The sequence below is a fragment of the Dipodomys ordii genome, unplaced genomic scaffold (assembly GCF_000151885.1).
Source record: "Dipodomys ordii isolate 6190 unplaced genomic scaffold, Dord_2.0 Scaffold20, whole genome shotgun sequence".
Taxonomy (NCBI): domain Eukaryota; kingdom Metazoa; phylum Chordata; class Mammalia; order Rodentia; family Heteromyidae; genus Dipodomys; species Dipodomys ordii.
In genome coordinates, this window is record NW_012267236.1 from 13,547,381 (window position 1) to 13,570,787 (window position 23,407).

The following is a 23,407-nucleotide window of genomic DNA, read 5'->3' on the forward strand; positions in this document are numbered from 1 at the left end:
TGTTGTTTGCTAAGTCAGTTTGCTGTTCCTGCTGAATCTCTCCCATGCTCCTCATTTCTCTTCTTGGAGTCCTTAGCAGATCATTTGTGTTAGTGGAAAGCATAGTTTGATGATCCTTTATATTACCATCTGTTTGGAGAATATTAATTGAATATTAGTTTGTAAGATATGTAATTGGAGTTAACAGGTTTCCTTTTTTGTTTTTAAGTAAAATAGAAGTTTTGAGTGAAATGTCTGTCATACTTTTAGAGCTAGCAGAATTATGCCAATGTTAAGATTCAGGAAGCAAACCAAACACTTAAGGTTCTGGGTCCAGATGAACCAAGACTATGAGAATGTACTTTAATGTTAGCTTAGTAATCTCTGGGGAGAGTTGTGTAAGGAGACTTTTGGACCAGTAAATTAAACATAAAGAATTAAAGACCACAGTTATCATCTACCTATTTTACTGATCGTTATTTAGCTTGAACCCAAAAAGTCTCTTGGGGCCCCTGTATCCCATTTGAGTAATAATGATGTGAATAGTAATTTTACCTATAAAATAGGGGTAAAACGTCTTGGGAAAACATATCAAAGCATTTTTTATCATTTTAGTATAACAATCCGATTTCAATTATATACAATTGACTGTTAACAGTGCCATAATTATTTTGACATTTTTATTAATAAAATATATGAGATAATACAGAGAGAAGTTCTTTTTGTATCCTGTCTCCAGTTCCATCATGAATTTGGAGTAAATAACTTCTGGCTGTTTCTGTATTTTTAGTTATATATGTACAATGAATAATACAATATTATTGTATTTTTTTAATTATCTAAACATCAGATACCAGTGGCTCACTCCTATAATCCTAGCTACTCAGGAGGCTGAGATCTAAGGATCATGGTTCAAAGTTAGCTCAGTAGGAAAGCCTGTGAGACTTATATCTCCAATTAACCACCAGAAAGCCAGAAGTGTAGCAGTTGCTCAGGTGGTAGTGCACTAGACTTGAACAAAAAAGCTCAAGAGTCAGTGCTTAGGCCTGACTTCAAGCCACAGGACTAGCACCAAAACAAAAAACAAACAAAAATCCCAAGACATCTAAAGAGTAAACAATTCACTTGTCCTGCTCAAAGCATTCTTACAAATATGATGTTTTCAGCTTCTTTATTATGTAAATTGTTTAATTAAAATCATTAGTAACATGTCACTTTGGAGCAATAGTAGGGGCAAGATGGAAGAGCTCAATAACCAAGAAAATTCTCCTGTGAGATGTGAAGTTACCATCTGCAGATTCAGGCTTAGCTAAAGGCTCAGATAGCTAATATCTAGTCTTATCAGATCTTATTCAGTTTGTATGTAAACATTACATATATGTATATGCATACAGTAAGTTTAGTAAATTTAGTTACTTGTCTTGGCTAACTTAGAGAAAGGTACATCAGTTTTTATGTTTATGAATACAGAGGAGTACTGCCTTTTTTTTTAAACCCTGATCCAATAAAACTTTGATCTTTGTCCAAGTAAAGTTCTTGAAATACTTACTTCAGGGTCTCATAATTGTTTTTATCTATGTTTTTTCTTACTCTACTGTGATCTCCTTGAAGGCAAGGGGCATTTTTAATTCAATATTGAAGAACTTAGCAAAGAGTTTTGACAGAAAGGAAGACTATCACAGGTCAAGACTGTGCTAGTTAAAAAGAACAGTTTACATTTTAACTGAAGTCTTTAAGTCTGAGGTCTTTAAAGAAATGAGCAGCTTATTTAAATTAATGAAGCTATGCCATTTTTCTTAATTGTCTATTAATAACATGAATTAGTTCAAGCCAGTGGTTCTCAATGTGTGATCCTGAGACCTGACCTATCAACATCTCCTGAAAATTTGGTGATAAAAATCCTTGGGCCCCAACCCAAATCTACCAAGTAAGAAACTTGGGGTATAGCGTAGAAATCTCTTAATAAGCCTTCTGGGGGATTGGTTCCCTTTTTAAGTTTGAGAACCCTGACTTAAGCTAATTGTTGTTCATGGAACAGTTCAAAGTTTATGGGCTTTGAGAACAAAGAGATCTGTATTTGAATTAACAGTCGGCCTGTTATGAGTCTGTAAGTGTTGAGATTTTTCACTATGATATGAAAATGATGATGAGTATTGGTTGACATAATTTGAGTGTCTAATACTGTAACTAAATACACTATAGACTTTTTATTAATAGTTACTCCTGCCTGTGCTTTTAAAAAAAAATTACTTTGAAGCTTAGTGGATACTTCCAGTTTTTGAGTGAAAGTATGCTTATATATTTGCTTTTAGATCCAAGTGCTCAAGAAATTAAGGATGTCTATGGGTTGAATGGCCAAACAGAACACAAACTGGCTTTTCTGAAAACTCATGTGCCAAAGGAAATGAAACTTATGCTCATTGGCCATTCAGTAGGCTGCTATCTTGCTCTTCAGATCTTGAAGCAAGCCCCTGAGCTCCCAGTAAGTATGCCTGGGAAGTGACTGCAGATCCTTGGCTATGTTGTGCACAAATTCTCCTCAGCTTTTCTTGTTCTTTTGTCTCTTGGTTAAGGATAAATAGAAAAAAGGCAAGGATACTTGGTGGCTTCTTGTATCCTTACCTCCCTATTACTATGGATCCATGTGAGTATATGTTTGTGAAATTTCTATAATGTTTCAAAGAATAATGCTAAGGGGGGGAGGGAGTGGAATATTCTACATCAATATCTTTGAATCAGGGTTTTCTGGCTCTGATGTTATCTTTAACTTGCTATTATTTATGAAGGAATATTTAGGAACAGTCAAGACAAAAAAGGAATCTGCATATATTAGGAAAGTATTTTATACCAATATTCTTGAAGCAAAAAAAGGTATCGCTGTCTTTGTTAATAGCAGACAAACATCTGCCCTTTTGGAATAATAGGTTTTTAGTGGTTATAAATGACCTATAGCTTAGCAACCTTTATGAGTATACACTCATTTTTTCATCCACATATTTTTTTCTTTTTTTTTTAGTACTAAGAATTCACCTAGTGCCTTGTTCATGCTAGGCAAACACTCCACCCCTGGGCTACATCCTTAGCCCCTACACAAATACATCTTGGGTAATGGAATACCAGATATTAAGTGAGGTACTAAAGTCACAAAGATTGGTTTAAAGTGCTCAGAAAAGGAAAGGAACTATAAGAAACTTAAAGCAAAAACATGTGCTTTCACTAGCACATACCATTAGAAAGATCCACTGAATAGAAACAGTTCACAAAATAATTCGTTTCTTTGTTCATACATATTAAGCATTTCCACGTATAGGTACTGTACTTTGTTCTGAGGAGTTTCCAGATAAATCTTACAGCTAAAAGGCCCTGGAGTCTTCTGGAGAAATCAGACTAACCATTGGTTGTGATATCTGCTATCTTGTATAAATACTAGATGAGAGGAATGAAGTTGATTCTAATGACCTGAAGACAAGAGGGAAATGATCCTTTCACTTGACTCTTTACTCCATATGAGGAAATACCTCCACTAGCATCTTGGATGCTCCACTAAAAATTTGTTCCACTTCCAGCTAGCTTGACACATTCACTTATTCATAATAGCCCTTGGAAAAAAAATACAGTTGAAGTCTCCTTGGCTGTGGTTTTTAATATCAGTGAAGATTTTTGAACTTTTCTCTTATTGGATATAAAAAATACCTTTTTCATTCCTAAGTGTGAATTTGGCAAATTTAAGATGGCACTCTATTCATTGTATTATTGCTTCTACTCTATTGTATCTTTCTCCTAAATAAGACATTTTAATCAGAAAACAGGACTTATTTTTGCTTTTAACCTTCAGTTAACCTTTTTAACCTTTAGTTAGTTTATAATTTTGTCCATTTCCTTAAAATCTCCACTAGTCCTGTATACTTGGTTATCATCTATACAGTGTTCAGCCCTATCTGCTAGCAGTTCTGCCTGCATAGTTGGTATGACTGTTGGCTTTAGCCAGTGACCTGTATTCAGCAACTTCCTGTCAATTTGTATCTGTATAACATTGAACAGATTTTTGAGCTCCTACCTTAGTTTCCTCATCTGCAAACTGAGGATAACTATACGTTCTTCAAAAGATTTTTGTGAGGGATTATATAAAGTATTAAGAATAGCCCCTGGAACTGAAAAGTTCTAAGTAAGTTGTTATGGAAATGACACTGGAATCAATGACCCAGGTTTTATGCTAACTAGTGATTCACAACTGTATTGGTTATCTACTCTTCTGTGTCTGGTTGTCCTAACTTTAGCAACATAAAATGAAACAAATTTAATTTCTCAGTTGCTTATCAGAAATCTCACACAGATTATCTGGGTCCCCTACTATAAGGTCTTTCACAGGATATAATCAAGGTATCTTCCACACTTGCAGTCTCATCAAAGACTTGAAGTGATGTGGGTCTGCTTCCAAAGTCCTCACATGGTTTGTTGGCAGGATTTAGTTCCAAGAGTACTTGGATTCAGACCTTAGTTCATCACTGACAGTTGAGTTGTATCCATCCTCTATAACAGGTCAGCCTCTGGCTGCTGCATCTGAGCAACCTTGGTAGAACTGCCAAAGAGAATACTTTGGCAAGATGAAAGTCACAGGCTATAACTTACTTGCTGAAGTGACATCACATCACTTTTTTTGTATTGTTTGCGTTAGAATCAGAACACTTTATGAAGCTCACCCTCAAGGAGAGGGAATTACACAAAAGCATGACTTCTAGGAGGTAAAGAGCATTTGGAGCCATGTCAAAGCTGCCTACTCACTACTGTGTAGCTCCGATGTCATTTGAGTGGTATATAGTCAATCATGTGATAATAGTAGTATATAAGTTAAAATAATTATTTTCTAATGTAGGCAGCGACTTAGTTCTGTTAAGTATACAGCAAGCTGATATAAATTATAACTTTTATTGTTACAGGTATTTTCAAAAAATTGTAACATGAAAAAGGATACTTGCATATTTGAAATCATAATAGTATTTTCTGTAAGCATAAGGAAAAATACTCATTTTTAGCTCATCACAGTTATTAACTTAATCATCAGTGTGTCCTTTTGTGTTTTGTTTGCTCCAAATCTATTCTGTATGTAATGTGTAGTTTCTCTTGTATGTATTTGAAAACAGTTGTTCAATGTATTTGTTTTTATTTTATTTTTTAAATACCTTCAAGTAATTATACGAAGGGATTTCAATTCAATATGTTTATAAATATATGTTTAAAAATATATCTTGAGGGCTGGGAAGGTGGCTCAGTGGTAGAGTGCTTGCCTTGCATGCTCGAGGCCATGGGTTCGATTCCTCAGCACCACATAAGCAAAAAGAAAAAAGCCGGAAGTGGCGCTGTGGCTCAAGTGGTAGAGCGCTAGCCTTGAGCTGAAGAGCTGAGGGACAGCGCCCAGGCCCAGAGTAAAGGCCCCACGACCGGACCAAAAAAAAAAAAAAATGTATATATATATATATATATATCTTGATCAGTGTTGCATCCTTTATGTTGTTTTGAACCCCTCTCTCTTTTCAGGATTATATTCACAATGTCTGTTAGGAAATCAGTGTGAGTCATCTTAAGGTTAATATGCCTTCTTATAGCTTCTTCAGCTTTATAACTTACCTTTGCAAGAATGATAGTAAAAGAAGCTGGGGTGTAGCTTAGAGTTAGAGCACATGCTTAGCATGTGTCAAACCCTGGGTTCAATCCTCAGTGTGAAAAAGGAAAAAGAAAAATATTAACAGTAGTGAAAGGGACAGGGGAGATGAAATATGAGCTTAACCTAGTCTTATTTGTGAGTTATAACTCATACTGTGATTATTTAGAGAGTTTTCAAAGAAACTTGTGAAATTATGTTTTATCTTCTTAAAGAAAAGTGGATGCTAAGAAAATGTATGTGATAAATTGTCCCGAAAGGACACCTTTTTCAGGCAGAGAGACATTCGTATGTTTTTTTTCCATTATTCAAAAGCTTTATCTGGTTTCAATTAACTACACTGTTGAAATTCTCCCCCACTTACTCCCCTCCCGTTAAACACCTGTGCCAGTTAATATTGATGGTGTTGTTCCTGTTGAAGTGTTGAAATGTCAGTGTCTCTGGGCCACTCTAATACAAACCAAGGCCTGTATCCCTTAAGTTAGCATGACACACTCCATTTAAGATGCATTTGACAATCAAGTAAGTTTGTATAAGCGAGAGTGTTGCAATCCTTAATCATTTTGCCAAAAATAAGTTCACTGTTATGTTTTATAACATATGAAGTGTGATAATAAGAAACTTGTGTTTCCATCTTGTCTGTTATTTTTACTGGAATTTTTGAATCCCATAAGATTTTGAAGACATATTTGTAGTTTGGTAGCTGGTTTGTTGGGCTTCATTTTGGTTCAGTTCTTTGCAATATTTTTATAACTAATTATAAGCAACTTGGATCTTAAATTGTTATAAATGACATTGTATATGTCAGATGGATTATATGACCTATATTTCAGTACACTGAAGAATAATTGCCTCTGCTAAAACTATATTGTGCACATATTTTCTTTCTTTTTAAGCGGCTTTGATACACAGAACTGTAGAAATACATCATTTTAATAGTAGTGTCCAGAATGAGGCATTTTAAAAGAAATTAGTTAATTGGAGACTAAGTTATTATTGCCATGACTTGTAATAATAAATTAAATTGTTTTTAGACTCATAGATCTTAGAAATGAGGTAGGCCTTAGAGGCAGTCTAGACCCATCTTTTTTTTTACAAGTAAGAAGAGGAAAGTACCTTGGTTCTGTTTGTATTCGAGAGTGAGGTGTTAGTATAAGAGACTACAAAGAGATCTAATGGGAAGAGAAAGAATGAAAGGCAAACAACCAGCTGATAGACCAGTTGACAATCCAGATGAGAAATGATCAAGACAATGTATAGGATAAAATTGCTGGTGGAGATTGTTAGAGAAAAGAAAGTATCATAGATATGTACATATTAAGGAGCTTCATTTTGTGTAAAGAACAATAAAAGAAAGAGAAAGCACAGTAATTGTTCAAACTGTTGCCATAAGTTCATGAATGGATCCTGCATCATTCACTGTATTACAACAGTGAATTGTTTATGGATATAGGCTATGACACAGAGACAATGTTCAGGAGCTTCAACAAGCAGCCTCTATCTGGAATATTCTTGTTACAGAGAATAGAAAGGAAGTAGTGAACCAAAAACTGCATTTTAAAATCTTGCTTGGAAATAATGCTGGCCACTCACATTTCATTGAACAGAACAAGTCACATGACCAAGTCTGAGACTGATGAGTGTGGGCAGTATAATCCTCCCCTGAGAAAGAAAGCATGTGTTTGTGAATGCTAAAACAGTATTTTTAAAGACATAAAATAAGTATATTGTAATAGATATATATAAACATTTGTTTCACATTTTATCAGTATGTATTGATACCTTGGACCACAGTGTGAAACGTATATTTCATTGTGAGTCAGGGTGGAAAAAAAAAAAAAAGTAGAACAGCCAAACCACCTACTTGGGCACTATTTGAATTCTGAGCCCATAAAACCTTTAGAAAAATTTCATTGTAATCTTAAGCTATAAGAATGGGAGGGTACTTTACACATCAATAGGTAACTGAAACAAGGCAACAGTTGAGTCAACAAAAGTTGAAGAGGATGAGAACTTCAGTCTGCTGGAGTTAGTAATTGAAGAGTCATCAATGACCTTGGAGAAACCATTTTTAGTGGAAGATATAAGAAATTAGGTAAGAAATGGAAAGTCATCCAAGACTTAGCCAGTGAAAGAATGAAATGTTAATTAAGGAATACTGGTCGTGGAACATTTTTTTTTCCTATAAGTGGGAGAGATTTTAACACATGTTGAGATGAATAGCCCAACAGAGATGTTGCAAATAAGAGAGAAAGGAGAATATTCATTGGAGATTTCCTTCTCTTTAGCTTTTAGGCTTGTTCACTTGAAAATTGAGACCATTAATCTTTGCGTCCTTGTAAAAATGTTTTTCAGTGAGGAGATTTTTATGTGCTTGTACTTGGTTCTCCAAGTCAATCCTTTTAACGTTGATATTTTTGTCATTGCCAACCATAATGACACATAGTGTTCATTTGAAATACACAAAATATATTTACATGAAACAGTGTTATTTAAAAACCAAATTATTCTCATGGTACTGAAATTCCAGGAGCTAATTGCCTGGTCCAGTTGTCAATCACAAATAAGTGGCAGAACTGGTACACTGTGTTGTTTTCTAACTTCCCCAATATCTGCTTTCTGTTTGAATTTGTTACAAAATTTAAGATTATAGATGGTTGGAGTAAGTTACTTCCAGAAACTGTAAATCTGACTGGGTACCGTGACTCACATCTGTAATCCTAGCTGCTCAATAGGCTGAGGTCTGAGGATCACCGTTCAAAGCCAACCTAGATAGAAGAATAGTCTAGGAGACTCTCCCCGATTAACTACCAAAAAGCCAGAAGTGGAGCTATTGCTCAAGTGGGTGGTAGAGCACCAGCTTTGAGCAGAAAAGCAAAGGGACAATACCCAGGCCCTAAGTACAAGCCACAGTAATGGTACCAAAAAAACCAGAAATCACTAAATCCAATTCGCCCTAAATTTAAGATTTCTATTGCTGTTTCTTGCATACTTGGGTTCTTCAGATACATCAGAGGGAATACTTTGAAGAGTGTTTGGAGAAAGTTGGAGAAATGAGAGAATGTGTGAGTGCTGGGAAACATAGAAGACAGAGAGCTGGCATTGAAGCTTGGGCCAAAGGTAGAAATGGAAATCAGAATAACTTAATGAATCCTGGTGGATGAAAACTACAAAGGCTAGGCAGTTGGTAACTGACTACTCTGATTTTTGGAAGACTCCATTTCAGAAAATAGTAAACCTCTAAAAAAAAATTTTTGGTATTGAATATGGTGACTTAAGCATTTTTATATGTGTATCTGTTTATGTTTGTGCACACACATACCCTTTTTAGAATTATCTTGGAGAATACCTTGCTGAAAATTAGACACATGGAAAGTTTCAACTTTTCAACTTCAGCCATTTTTAGTTATCTGAATATTTTTAAGAATCTTGAAATTGCTTTCAAAGTGGAAAAATTATGTGGGCTTTTTCATCTTTTCATAACTCAAAAACTATTTAATATATTTTCTCAAAGTCTACACACAAAAAAATCACCTTTGGGCTGAAACCAAGCATGGAAAATTTCACCACAAAAGGCTAATTTTTTTGGAAAGCTGAAAGAAAGTGAAAACAGGGGTTTATAATAGAACATTCTTCATGCATGTTAATACTTAGTGCTTTATCTAATGCATTTCATCTGAGAATTTTTTAACACTTCAAGTTTAACCATTAAGCCATTTTAATGTTTGTATATCCATGATATACTGTCAAGTAGAGAAAGCTTTTCTTATCCTCTCAACCCTTGCAAGTTAATGAGTTGTGTTTAAAGGGATAGATATGGCAATGAGGTGAAGTGACTAGTGGCTCGAGAAAGCTTTGTACCAACTAATGCATTTTGTCACTATCTCTTCCTATTCAAAGAATAGTTATGAATAGTATAACAAATGGTGCTAGACATTGATATCAAAGCCAGTATTTCTCAAAGCAGTATCTCTGTCACCTGGAATACTTTTAGAAGTGCATATTCTATCATGTACCAGTAGCTCATACCTATAATCCTAGCTAGTCAGGAGCCTGAGATCTGATGATCATGATTTGAAGCTAGTTCTGACAGAAAATGTCATACTTTTATCTCCAGTTAAACAGCAAAAAGCTGGAAGTGGAGGTATGGCTCAAGTGTAGCATGCCAGCCTTGAGCAGAAAAGGCTGAGGGGTAGTTCCCAGGCCCTGAGTTCAAGCCTTAGTACCAGCACATGCACACATATACATATGAAGTGCACATTGTGAGGCCCCACCACAATGGTGGAATGGAAGCTCTGAGGAATGTTGCCCACCAATCAGCAATCCTGGTGCTTGATCAAGCATGAGAACCACTGAACTAAGCATTTTGAAAGCTTGAGACATAGAGTGCATCTAAAAAGCTGTGGACAATTAAATTTGTCCTGGCTCTTTCTGTAACATCAGCTGTCTTCCCTTGGAAGTAGGAAACAATACTAATCAAGTTCTGTGGTCTTTTCTGTATGAATGTACTGAAGCTCTTTTCACCTATGACCTTGTCTACAGCACAAAACTTCCAGCTTGTTAAGAGCAATTGCACCTCCATGATTTATTTTAACTCATTCTCTTGAGTTATCTGTATAAAATTTGGGATGGTAGTGTATAGTATTTCATTCTCATATCTTTGAAGTCTTAAGTTCTGAGATTTAAACAGCAAGGTATCAGGTCCATCAGTTGAAACTGATGTAAATAATATCTACTCTTCTGTGTGAAAATTTTCAGTCCTGTGCTTTACAGTTCTCCTTCACATTCCAACAAATTCTAATGTCCATGGCCTTGTAACTAGTGAAAATAGTATCCAGTTGATGGATGTCATACATCAGTGGGTGTGAGCCTTCAATTAATTTGGGCCTGGTTTAGTTTAAGGATAGGAATTTTAGGCATAGCCTAAGGGAATTTAAAGAGTTTAAAATTATACTCAGTCGAAAACCATCTCAGTGAGACATTTAGCTGTGTATGCTATTAGGGAAAAGAAGAGACATTTATATGACAGTTTAAATTTCTATTATGAAGATTTTGAGAGAAATAAAAATAAACATGAAAGGAATCTCCCAAAAGCACATTATCCAGAAGAGCATAGCTAATAAGCTTTTCTTATCTTTGCTTTTTCCTTAAATATTTTTTAAATACTTGCATTATAATGCCTATATTAGACCCATTTTACTTCATGGTGTCTTAAAGAATATTCTCTTATATAATTACCATATCATTATCATACCCATCAAAGCTAATGATGATTCTTCAATATCATCAATTATAGTTCATATCTAGATTTTCTTTGTTCCCAAAATGTATTTTTGGGATTGATTTGCAAGATCATTCTCTGGTGTTTTTTTTTCCTAATCATAAAAGTTAAGGCATTTGCAAATTTTAGAGGTAAAAAAGTAAATTAAAAATTAGTGTTTAGAGAAACCTAACAGACTTTGTACCACAAACTGCTTTTTTTTATCAAGCACATGGCTTCTTGATATGTGGAATCACCTAAAGGAAAAGTATAGTTAGATCTCATTACAGTTTATTTTGTTTTATAGTTTAGTTTATAGTTTAGGTTGTTTTATAGTTCATTACTTTATACAGGTTTTTTATATTTATTATATACTTATATATAATTTATATGTATATTATATTTATTTTATTATATTTATATTTTTATTTTATATTTCATTTCATTTTGTGCCCAACCCAGATAAACCCAACAGGTCAAAATTTCTGAAAAATTAGTTGCCTTTTATGCATTATTTCATATTCCTACACTCCCTTTTTCAACACCTGTCTTTCCTACATTTGGATAAGCACTGTAAATACTAGATTGAGATTATACTTTTATATGATTTTCCTGTGTGTGTGTGTATGCATGTGCCTGTGTGTGTGTATGTGTGTGTGCGTGTGTGTGTGTGTGTGTGTGTGTGTGTGTGTGTGTGTGTGCGTGTGCATGCCAGTCTCTGAGGCTTGAATTCTGGGCTTATGTGTTGTCCATGAGCTTTGTGCATAGGGCTAGCATTCTACCACTTGAGCCATGACCTTTTGGCATTTAATTAGAGATAACAGTTTCCTGGACTTTCCTGCCAAGGCTGGCTTCAAACCACTATCTTCAGATCTCAGCTCCTAAGTAGCTAGGGCTACAGGCATGAGTCAGGAGCCACCTGGCTTGTATTTTCTTTTATATGGGTCATTAAGACCAAATAACTTATCCCTTGAGTTTTCTTTGCTTAGGTCAGAGAAAATGTCTAAGTACCTCATCTCTGTTTTATATTTAATGTAAATTGAAATAGCCCCCTCTAAGTGAGGGGTGCTATTTAGTCCTTAGTGTCATAAAACTAGAATCATCTTCAAAAGAAACTACAGAAAACATTCAAACACATGGAGACTGAACAACACATTGTTGAATGCAGGTTATTGAAGAAATAAGGGGGGAAATCAAAAAGTTCCTAAAATATAATAAAAATGAAAACACAACCTAACAGAACCTTTGGGATATAATGAAAGCAATGCTAAGAGAAAAGTTTATAGATATGAGCACCTATATTATTTTAAATACAGACCTCTAATAGAAAACTAATTTGATGAAAGAACTCTACAATGAAAACTGTAAGACCTTGAAGAAAACACCAGATTTAAAGACCTGGCATGTTTGTAAGCAGAATTAGTATGAAAATGGCCATACTACTAAAAATAATCTAGATTCCATGCAATCCTTATCAAAATCCAATGTAGTTCTTCACAGAAAAAGAAAATTAACTTTAAAAATTCTAGAAATGCCCCATCTCTTTCACCAAAATGCAAATCAAAACATTACTGAGATTCCGTCTCCCTCTCACCCCAGTTAGAATGGCCATCATCCAGATTACAGACAACAGATACTGGTATGGACATGGGGAGTGAGGAGGGGAAGGAATCTTAATGCACTGTTGGTGGAATATAAACTAGTAAAATCACTATGGAAGACAGTTGGGAGATTCTTCAAAAAAATGACTACAGAACTACCCTGTGATCCAACAATACCATTCATGGGTATTGCTATGGCAGAGTACCTTATTTGTAAATTTCCCAGTGATTGGAAGACTACAGGTCTGGAAAATATACCTTTGCATCTTTCCACATGTAAACTTTGTTCAAACAAGAGCAAATTCACGTTGTTTCAGTGGGTGGAGCATAACTGTTACAGTAGAGATAACTGGGAGCAGGAAAGTAGAGACAGCTGAACAGCAATTGTGGAACTTCCCTTTTTGTGGGTATTGTTTATTCTACCCTGAAGCTTTCTAGATCTGTTTGTGGAGATGAAAATCTGAGTGTGATCTTTCAAAAGGAAAAAGTTCTCTACTATGGTTACCCATGTAAGAGCTTCTTTTATAAAAGCTCACTTTTTTCTTGTGTGGAAAATCTGTGAACAATACGCAATGTTACCCCACCTACCCACCCACTCAAAAAAAAAAAAAAACCCCTGAAGTGGAAAAAGCCTAGCAGGCACTAAATGGAAGATGCTTCACAAGAATAAAATGTGGTCACTTCTAGATCTCACATTCCAGGCCTGCTCAGTCTATTTGTATTTGGTTAGGAAGAAGTAATATTGTTAGGTATTGGGAGGTATACTGATATATAAAGACTGAAGCCCATAGTCCCACTGAAAGCCTAAAACACCTTCTCCTTCAATATTTTCAGAAACCTCTGGCTTCTGAGACTCTTAACTGCTGCCCACAAATCAGTAAATAACAAGGAAAAACCATTTATAGTACTCCTCTTTGTGTTTCATTTTTCCCAAAATATTTTTCTTCAGTTTCCTCTGCTCTTCAAGGAGATTTTTGTATTTACCCCACTTTTCCAGTGTTCCTGACAGGAAGACTACAGTGCAGCAAGGTAGTCCTCTCCCCTCTCCCTTTGCGCACCATTACCAGCTGTTGCCTGGCTTTAAGTCCTGCCAGCTGTGATACTGAGAAGTGTGTCATTCTTTATATGAGAATTATTCACAGGAAAGTTTAGAATCTTCACTTTATCCCCAATATTATATTTTAGAATGATATTTCTTAGACTGCTTACACTTTTTTATCTGGAAATGGTATATTTACTATGTAAGTATTCATATTCACGTGTTTCTTTTCTTTTGTTCTCATTATTGTTACATTTTTCAGAAATAGTTTTGTTCATAGTTTCTTTTCCATTGTCCAGCTCTTTTCTTTTTCAGTTCTATATGATGAGAAACGTGGTATTTTCTCCAGCTTTATGTTCTAATTAATATAATCTAATTAAACTTTTAATTTCAGCATTCGTGCAAATCATATCCAATGAATTTCTTGTCTTTTTTGTAGTAACCTTTAATTTGTGTATCTGTCTTAGCAAAATTGGAGAATTTTGTCTTGCTTTATCTCATTTCTGAATTCATTTTCCTGTTTGTTAATCTGTTATAATCAAAAATTAATGCAAAAAAATAAAAAAAGCAGCACAGTCCCAAGCATAGGTACCATGATATTTTTGTGTCTAGTATTTTCTACATATACTATCTCTGTATATGTTTTTCTGGAGCCATTGTGATTCTCCAAGGGGGTCAGGGAGAATCTTCAGCATTCTTCCCTGAGAGCAGTATACTTGAAGCACATAGTCCACAGGGTTGATGTTGCATGTGAAAGTCTCACATTCAGTGTTCGGTTTTCTCTTGCCCGCTTTTTCATATGATTCACTTTCCTCCAGCCTCTTTCACATCCTAATATGTCCACGTCCAGAACCTCTTTCCTTCCATTCCTATACAGAGTAAACTGTCAAGACTGTACTGAGGTTGCAGAGATGTTGTGTGGGGTTACTAGGTAAGGCCGGTATCCTGGTTAACTAGCTACCTTTCAGCAAATCTTCCATTAATTTAGATTCCTCTGTGCCGTAACTGTTTAGTGCACCCCTATGAGGGACTTGAACACATCTGTGAACAAAACAGGAAGACTACCATAGCTTTGCAGGGTTTACAGTCTACTAAGAGGAGGTGGAAATAAGCATAAAAGTGTATAAATTAGTACTCTCAAAGGTGATATTTTTTTTAAATAGGGGGGAAAAGTAAATTAAAAAAAAAAAAGTAGAGCAAGGAATTGAAAGTGCCTTGGCTGATGGATAGAGGGCAGTGGTGGACTGTAAGTTCTTTTTTATCATTTTCCTTGGAAGTTATTTCAAATAAGATTGCAAAAATTGATCATGGAAGGGGTGGCTGAGCAATATGCACTGGACAAATAAATGGGCATGTTAAATTATAACCCCATTGTAAAACCATTTGAAGGCAAAAATAAAATGAAAGAAGCAAAACACATTGGAAGAACACAAAGAACAAGAAAGTAAGGAACATATGTTCTTTACCCAGATTTACTTGTTTTTAATATTTTACCTCATTTGCTTTATTTTTACTATGTATGTGCATGTGCAGGTGTCATTCTGTTTTGAGGTTAACTTAAATATTCTGAATATCCCTACATACATCCTTAAATGTATAGTTTTTAAGACAAGAGAGTCTCTTTAACCACTATGTAGTTGTCAACTTCAGTAAATTTCATAATGGTGTGTAATGCCTAGTCTACTTACCATATTCCTGTTGTGTGGTTTCACCCACTAATGCCCTATTTTTCCTATTCCACCAGAGAACCCAGTCTGGAATCAAGTATTGCATTAGATTATCAATCTCTATTCTCCTTTGGTCTGAATCATCTTCGTAAACTGTTTCTTCACAAACTAACATTTTAAGGAACACAATTCCTTTAAAAAGACAAAGACCAAAAATATTATTCTGAATCTCCTGTTTGTCTCATGTTCCCTTATCATAGATTGGGATTGTATATCCTTGGACACAGTGCCGTGTAGGTGATGCTGTGGCCTTCTCAGGGTTGTACATGTAAGTGTGCTACACAAAGCTTATCTTCATTGGTGATGTTACTGAACACCCAGTCAACTCCACTGAATAGTTGCTACCTTGTTTTAGCAAATAACAAACAATATGTAATGGGTCATTTTTAAGATTATAAGCAATAACTCAGTCTTTGCCAAAAAATTTTCCAAAGATGTTTTCCATATTTAACATTTATCCTTTCCTATCTAATCTTTGCCATGTTGGTTGCAAAAATGGGTTTCCAACCATAATACTCTCTCCATATATCCCACTTGGCACTCAGTCTTCTGTAATCAAAAAATTTCTACTTTCAAATTTTTGACCTTTTTATGCGTGTATGTGATTACTTGTCAGCATGGACTTGTTTGATTCATTAAAGATATGTGAATTACTATCGCAATTGATTACATGGATGGGGAAATTGGCCAGCAGGAACCCCTTCAATCTGACCCTGTTTTTAAGATAATAAGATAATAAGTAGGCCTAATTGAGAAGTGGTTTATAGGAGGTAGAATTAACTATGTGATTCTCACAGGGACAGAGATTCTAAGCAGCAGAAATGGGTATTACAAAGGTTGAAGGCCAGAAGTCTGTTTGAGGAATAGCATGAAGGCCAAGTGGTTGGAGAAAAGTAGAGTAGGAAATAATGGACAGGAGAGTTGTCTAAAAGACTTTGCTCTAAGTAGGAAAGCAATACCTTACCTAGGTTTGTTTGTTTGTTTGTTGTTGTTGTTTTTAGTGTTGAGGTTGGAACCAAGGGATTTGTGTAGGCTAGGCAAGTGCTCTGACACTGAGCTACATCCTTAGTCTGATTTTTAAAGAAATATTCTTGCTGTTGTGTTTAGAATGGATAAAGAGAAAAGAGTGGAAAGCCAGTTGTTGCAGTAATTCATGTGAAAGATGATAGCATACATATGTATTGGATCATAAAGATAACAGTTCATTTTTTAAAAAAGGTGTTCTAATTGTGGTGGGGGGACGGGAAGGGGGAGGGAGAGGGGGCAGAAGTGTTGAAGTGGAAGCCATTGAATTTCTTAGTTGATTAAATATGGACTATGAGAGAAAAGAAGGAATCAGGCTGGCTATCAAGTTGAAGGCTGAGCAACAAGATAGATGAGTGACCATCAGGTGAGCTAAGGAAATTTGGATGGATTCACTTTGAGAAATGTCATAAATTTAGATTTGGAATACTACAGCTGAAGTGGTATTTAGACATCCCAATTGAAAGTGCAGAGTTACTTTCTTTAAAAAAAAATAAATAAGTCTGAGGTATTACTATCAAAAGAGATTGAAATGGGCAAGTCAGAGAAGTGAGAAGAAAATCAAGTTATAACAGTAAGTGTATGGATAAGAATGTCATATACTTTAGGTTAAGTATGGACTGTGAATTGACCATTGGATTTAGCAACTTGAAGAGTAGGGGAAATGAAAGATTTTCAGCTTGATACCTCAGTGAGTATCCTCCCGCCTTAAAAGTTCTATAAATGGTCTTTTTCTGTCTACTCTCCAGCTTCTGAAAATAGATTGACATCTCTGGTCTGCTATTGGTAATTCTCTCTCATCTGCTATCCATATTTTATTGTTTTATTGTTTATAATAGGTTACATGGACTTTATTTTCATTTTTCTTAGGCTTTAGGAGTAAGTAGCTTCCTGACACTATAGCCCTACTAATATATCAATTTCAGCCCAGAAAGACTTATTTGCCCTCAAATCCAAGCAAATAAATTTCTGTTTCTTGGAACCATGTAATTGTGGTGCCTTATTGCAGCCCTTATTGGAAACAGCTACACTATCCTTGACATTGAGTGGTTTTACAGTGTGAAGACTTATCCATCTGGCTTACCAGGAAATGGTCGTGCATCATTTCTGTTAGGTTCCCTTCCTGCTTTCTCTATGGCTTTTCTTCCTGGAATTCACTTAGTAGAGCTCTAGTTTTCCTGGATTCAGCTAATTAATTTTCTTTCTACTTGCTCGTCTCTGTGATTTCAGTGGGATTTTTTCCACTCCTAATCTTCCAAAGTTTTCATTGACTTCTTTAATTGAACAGTTATTTTTAATATTTAAGAAATATTGCCTTACTGTCTCATTTATCATGCTCATTATTAATGTAATAGTTCCTTATTTCTAAACAAATTATAATTTTGTTTGTTCCTTCATTGTCTTTTCCTTTGAATTTCATTCCATTTTTTTTGGTTAGTTTTTCTCTGTCTTTCATGTTAGGAATTTTACTCTTAAGTTTGTTAACCTCTTGGTTCTTTTTTACATTTAAGGTATATATTAAATTTGTTATGTGGAGATCTCTCTGCATAAGCTAGACTTATTAATGACATGGACTTCTGGCTCCCCTGTGTAATGATTAGAAACAAGTCATCTCTTTTGTCAAGAATCTCAAATGTTAGTGTAGTGATCAGGCTTCTCCTAAGAAGACAATTATAGAAATAGTTAAGTCTGGAAGGGCCAAAAATTCCATTTATATCACCAGAGTGAATTCCTACATACTGAGTTATACCCATGCTCTCTCCCCCAAGTCCTGCACACACACACACACACACACACACACACTGAGTTCCTACATACTGAGTTATACCCATGCTCTCTCCCCCCACTCCTGCCCCCCCACACACACACCTCACCCCCTGCATCACCAAACCACTCATGTGTGTATCACCAAACCACTCATGTAATGTTACGATCCAGCTAGGATAATTGTTCATCTCTGAAGTGATTTTGTCAGTCTTTTAGTGGATTTCAAAGATATATGTTTAGGATCTAAAGTACAGTTTTCTCTCTGAAATTGACAAAAGAATGGTAATTTTTAAAGCTGAGCATCTATGGCTCACACCTGTAATCCTAGCTACTTAGGAGGCTGAGATCTGAGGATTGTGGTTCAAAGCCAGCTGGGCAGGAAATATCTGTGAGACTTTTATCTCCAATTAACCACCAAAAAAAAAAAAAAAAAGCTAGAAGTAGGGGTGTGGCTCATGTGGTAGAGTGTCAGTTTTGAGTGAGAAAGCTTAGGGACAGTGCCTGGCTCTGAGTTCAATAGGATATGCTTATATGTGGAACTTTTTAGGGTCATTTACCCTCATAAGATTGAGAGAATATATATGGTAGATTGTTGTTATAGATGTCTTCTAGATTTATTAGAGATGGAAGTTGTTTGTTTCATGTTCTTCTTGCTTTGGAGTGATTTGTTTTCAAGGAAGGAAACATTTTTACCTCAATATAAAATCTCATATCCTGTATTTTATAGTGATGTGTAGAACACTAACTAGAAGTACTCACAGTATACTTTTCCTAAGAGAATGTACATCTTTTATTACATGACTAATTATAGTAGAACCTATAATTCAGAGAATCTTTTCATATAGGTTGCACAATGCTGCAAATAAAATGCTTTTTACCTTCAAAACACAAATGGAGCTTAAATTCTTTCAAAAGCAGTTTGCTTTGATTTAATAGCGCCAAATTTACTATCTTAGTGTAAACTTTCTCTGTATATATTTACAAAATATCAATACTAAACAACTTACCAACTATCCAAGATCAATAAGTTGATTAGATTGTTTTTTAGAGATAGCTAAAAATCATGTAGCATTTTTGAATACCAGGGACATTTTGATTGATTTTAGTTAGTGAACTAGTTTAATAGTTTAATGAACCAAGTAGTCTTTTTTCAAAGCTGGTAGCAATACCTTATAGGCTGTCAGGAGTGTTGTCCAGTCCTGTCAGAAGAGGTGAGAGCCCAGAGGCAGTTGTCCTTTCCCTAAGCTTTGTAAAAGCTGAGACTTCAACTATGCAAGGAGGATGTGCGAGGGTTCGCACACTAAGGCAAGTTAGTGCTAAGCCTGAGATTAGGCACCCTCGAGATATGCTTCATAAAGCTGAGGTATTTGGGAGTCCCTGAGAAGAGGAACACCCCCTCCAGAGACCTGTGAGGAAGAAAATACAGCTTTGCTTTTCCTGAATTAAACAAGGCAAATCCACGCCTGTTTCATTATCTAGGCTACTTTGGAAATGTATGCACTTCTCAGTTACTTGAACCTAACCTTTGCCTATGTTAACTGCTTGTATTTTCAAGTTGTAGTCTCCCACTGTCATACATATCTCTCCTAATTTTAAGTTGTCTGAAAGCAGAGACAGTCCTGTTCACTGTGGTATCTCCAATACACAATACAGTGTAGCATATGGCACGTTTTAAGTACCTAATTTATCTGAACAAGCACATAAACAACCAATAGAAATAATATATTCATGATTCTTTCTCCTAGTCATAACTCTTCATTTGGCCCTAAGTTTTTAAAGATTTAGGTTTCTAATTTAAAACAGTCTTAGTACCATTGCTAAACAATTGGTGTTTTCTGGCTTCATGACAGAGACATAGTACTATAGTTTCAAGTTCAGAGTACTTGCAACAGGAATTTTTTGGTCAACAAAACTATCTTTCACATTCAGTTTTGATTTGCCATTGGAAACATGAAAAGGGCCTAATAGGCCAAAAGCTTTAATATTTAATGTGAGAATATTGTAGCCATAGACATTAAGGTAGGTTTGCTGTTATCACCACAAACTGCATTCTGAAGCTACCTGCTTAATAAGAGATTAAAATGTGTGAAGAATATCTGCAATGAGCCTGTGAGAATTATTTTCAGAGTGAATTTAAGAATCACTAAGGTAGTTCTGAATCAGAAAGATTCAAAAGTGAATTCTAAGGAATTTGGCATGGAGGAAAAGATTACTTAACATTCAAAGTAAAATAAATGTGAGAGATATACAATGATAAAAACTTGAGAAGAATGGAGCTATAAGCTGGTTTTGAACTAAATTTCAAATACTTGTATAAGTTATATAAAGATCTCTGCAAGCACTCCTTGTAATTAGCTACCTTGATGTGTCACTGAAATATATATAAATTTGTTTTTGTTTTTTACATTCAGGTAAAGTACAGACAAATCTTTTTCCCCAGTCTGAATATAATTCACATGAATAAAAAATGGTAAATGAGGTTATACCATCTTAACCAAAGCTTACTGAAATAGCATAATATTGTCTTAGTAATTTCTGGCTGGAAAATCTTATGCTTTACTTATTAGGATATGAAGATATTTATTTCTGAAGCTAAATTACATGAGGTACTTGTAAATACTGACGCATGTCTAACAATAACAGTAGTCATTGTTTCAACTGTAAGGAAGTTATTTCTCCAAGCAATAATTATTACAAAAAATTACTTTGTGTATAGCCTGTTTAATGGTTAAAAAGTGGTTTAAAAAGCCACACTTTGGTGGCTTAGGTTCATCTCTCTGTCAATAATTTTATTAGTATTTATGTACTTCCCTACTGTGGAACATACTCCTGTCTTTCTGACTTATGAAAGTTTAAATACAGAGTATAATATCTCAAAAAACATACTCTCTAAGGTGAAAATGCAATGGCAGTTTATAAGCCCCATAGTTATAGAAATAACTTTAACAAACCTGCATTTCCAGTCTGATCTAAGGACAGGAAAACATGACCTTATGGGAAAGAGACAAGTGAAGCAATGATTATTTCTAGATCTCTACTTTATCATTCAAGGCAATTGGGTTATATTTCACATTGACTAAGATATGCCTTAATAATGTTGGCAAATTATATAAAAAGAAAAACTATGTGCTATATAAGCTTTCTTCTTGTAGAACAGGAAAGCACACTGCCATTACTACACCCAGTGGGCTGACTTAATAAACAAATAAGAGGGTAGTGGTGGTGCTCTTCGTCTGACAGTATAAAAGTACTGTTTGTCATGGCTTCACTTAGTTGTAACATAGAAGATAATACTGTTGCTCTCCTAAGAAAATGGATGCATCTGTGGTAGCTGTCTAAATGATGAAGTTCATGAAGGATGTTTTAGATTTGCTCTCTTTAATGTTAATTTCAGGCACCATGAGAAAATAAATAAATCCTACTTATTTAAAATATTGCACACAAACCACACTTGAGCATCAGACTCTTTACCTGTAGTCATACCTCAAATTGTTTCTTAACTTATTTTCTAAAGAATGACTAATAAAAATAATAAATTCAAGGAAAATAAATACCAGAATACTGTCACTAATCCTTACAAATGTAGCCAATATATAAAGTCCCAATGTGCATATTTACTTTGCTGTGCTGCTCATGCTTTATTATCAAAAGCTGACTGTGGTAGATTTCAAATGAAAATGTGAAATATGTGAAAATATTTTCCTAGAGCAGAATGATTTGGTTGGCCTGGAAGCTCTTTCTTTAATGAGACAGTAACATAAGAAAATGTTTTGTCATATATATAGATTTGGAAACCTTCTCTGCACAGCTGTGTTATAAAATTAGGTATACTTCCTTGACCTGAGTGATTTTTTTGCCAGTTTGTTTCACTATAAAGAATTTATTTTTTAATTCCTATTATTTTGACTTACCTTTTTAAATTTAGACTATAAATTTCATTGAAAGTATCATTATGGTATCTAGGGAGAATATGCTTCACCCAGCAGATAAAAATTGTTCTCCTGTGGCAAAAGAAGAAACCCTGTCCCATCAACTAAGTATTAGTTATAATAAACAGTTTTTGGTTTTCTTATATTTTGGGGAAGCAGTGAGGCTTTCAGAGAAAATATTAGAACTTCCTTATTGTTTTGGTCCATTCCCATGATTTCAGAGTGCACTTTAATTCTCAATTAGTTATTGATATAGATCAACCAAATATAACCCATGGTTGCGTATGTTTAGTTTCCCTTGCATGCAATTTTGTTTTAACATGGGTCACAGTAAGGGATCATTTATAAAAGTAATGGATTGCTTCCTGTTTCTGCCAGCTGATTTGATCAGTCTGAAGTTCCAATGTACTATGAGTTACATAACTAGTATGGAATCTTTGTGGTACTTTTAGTTTGATAGTAAGTGAATTAACCTTTTAAATTCCTTAAGTCTTTGAAGGACATTAACAAACATAAGGAAGTATATCATTTTGGAGTGAATAAACTGGAAACTAAAATGAATAATGCTTACCATACAAGACTAAAGAAATGATCAAGTTTCTTGAAAAGCAGATTGTTTTCATTAATTGATTATCCCAGTTAACTACAAATTTACCAAGAAAAAAACATTTATTTTTAACTTTCCCACTTAATACATTTGTAGTGTATTTAACATATATGTCTACATTCATAAGCAATATAGTAAGATATCATTTAGTTTAATTTTCCTGTTGAAGCATTTTGCTACAGTATTTTCTGTAATCTACAATAATATATAAATGCAGTTGGTTTTCTCTGCATATTTACCCAGACTTACATTTTCTTTTTTATAATAATCATCTTAATGGGTTTGAGGTAATATGTCTTAGAGTTTTTAAATTTCATTGATGATTAATGATATTGTATATTTTCTTATGTACTTGGTAGACTTGTGTAAGTAATGCTTATTCAAATCCGTTGCCTAAGTTTTAGCTTAGTTATTTCTTTTCTTGCTTTTAAGGATTTTTAATTTCTTACATATTTTTATATTAACTTCTTATCAGATATATAATTTGCAAATATTTTCTCAGTTTATTGATGGTTCATTATATTCTTTTTTGCATTCATTTTTGTTGATCATTTCCTTGGCTATAAAGGAGTTTTGCAGTTTAATGCAATTCTTTGAATATCTTTTTGCTTTTGTGGCTCCTGCTTTGGAGATCATATCTAAAGAAAGTCATTGCCTACACTGATTTCAGCAAGCTTTTCTCTTGTTTTCTTCTAGTGGTTTTATAGTTTTAGGTCTTGTTTTTAAGGCCTTACATTTGTTATTTGTTTATAGTATGAGGTAAGGGTATAATTTCATTATTCTGTATAGGGAGGACTAGTAGTCCCCATACCATTT

The 23,407-nt window shown here is 34.6% G+C and overlaps 1 protein-coding gene across 4 annotated transcripts in view; it reads left to right on the forward strand.

Annotated features, from left to right (window-relative positions):
* Window positions 1-23,407, forward strand: part of Ldah (lipid droplet associated hydrolase) — a 90,683-nt gene that overhangs the window by 23,046 nt on the left and 44,230 nt on the right. For all 4 annotated transcript variants that reach the window (XM_013013746.1, XM_013013745.1, XM_013013744.1 and 1 more), the window contains exon 4: window positions 2,292-2,461. In XM_013013746.1, the coding sequence (XP_012869200.1) occupies window positions 2,292-2,461 (170 nt within the window). The remainder of the gene's footprint in view (window positions 1-2,291; window positions 2,462-23,407) is intronic.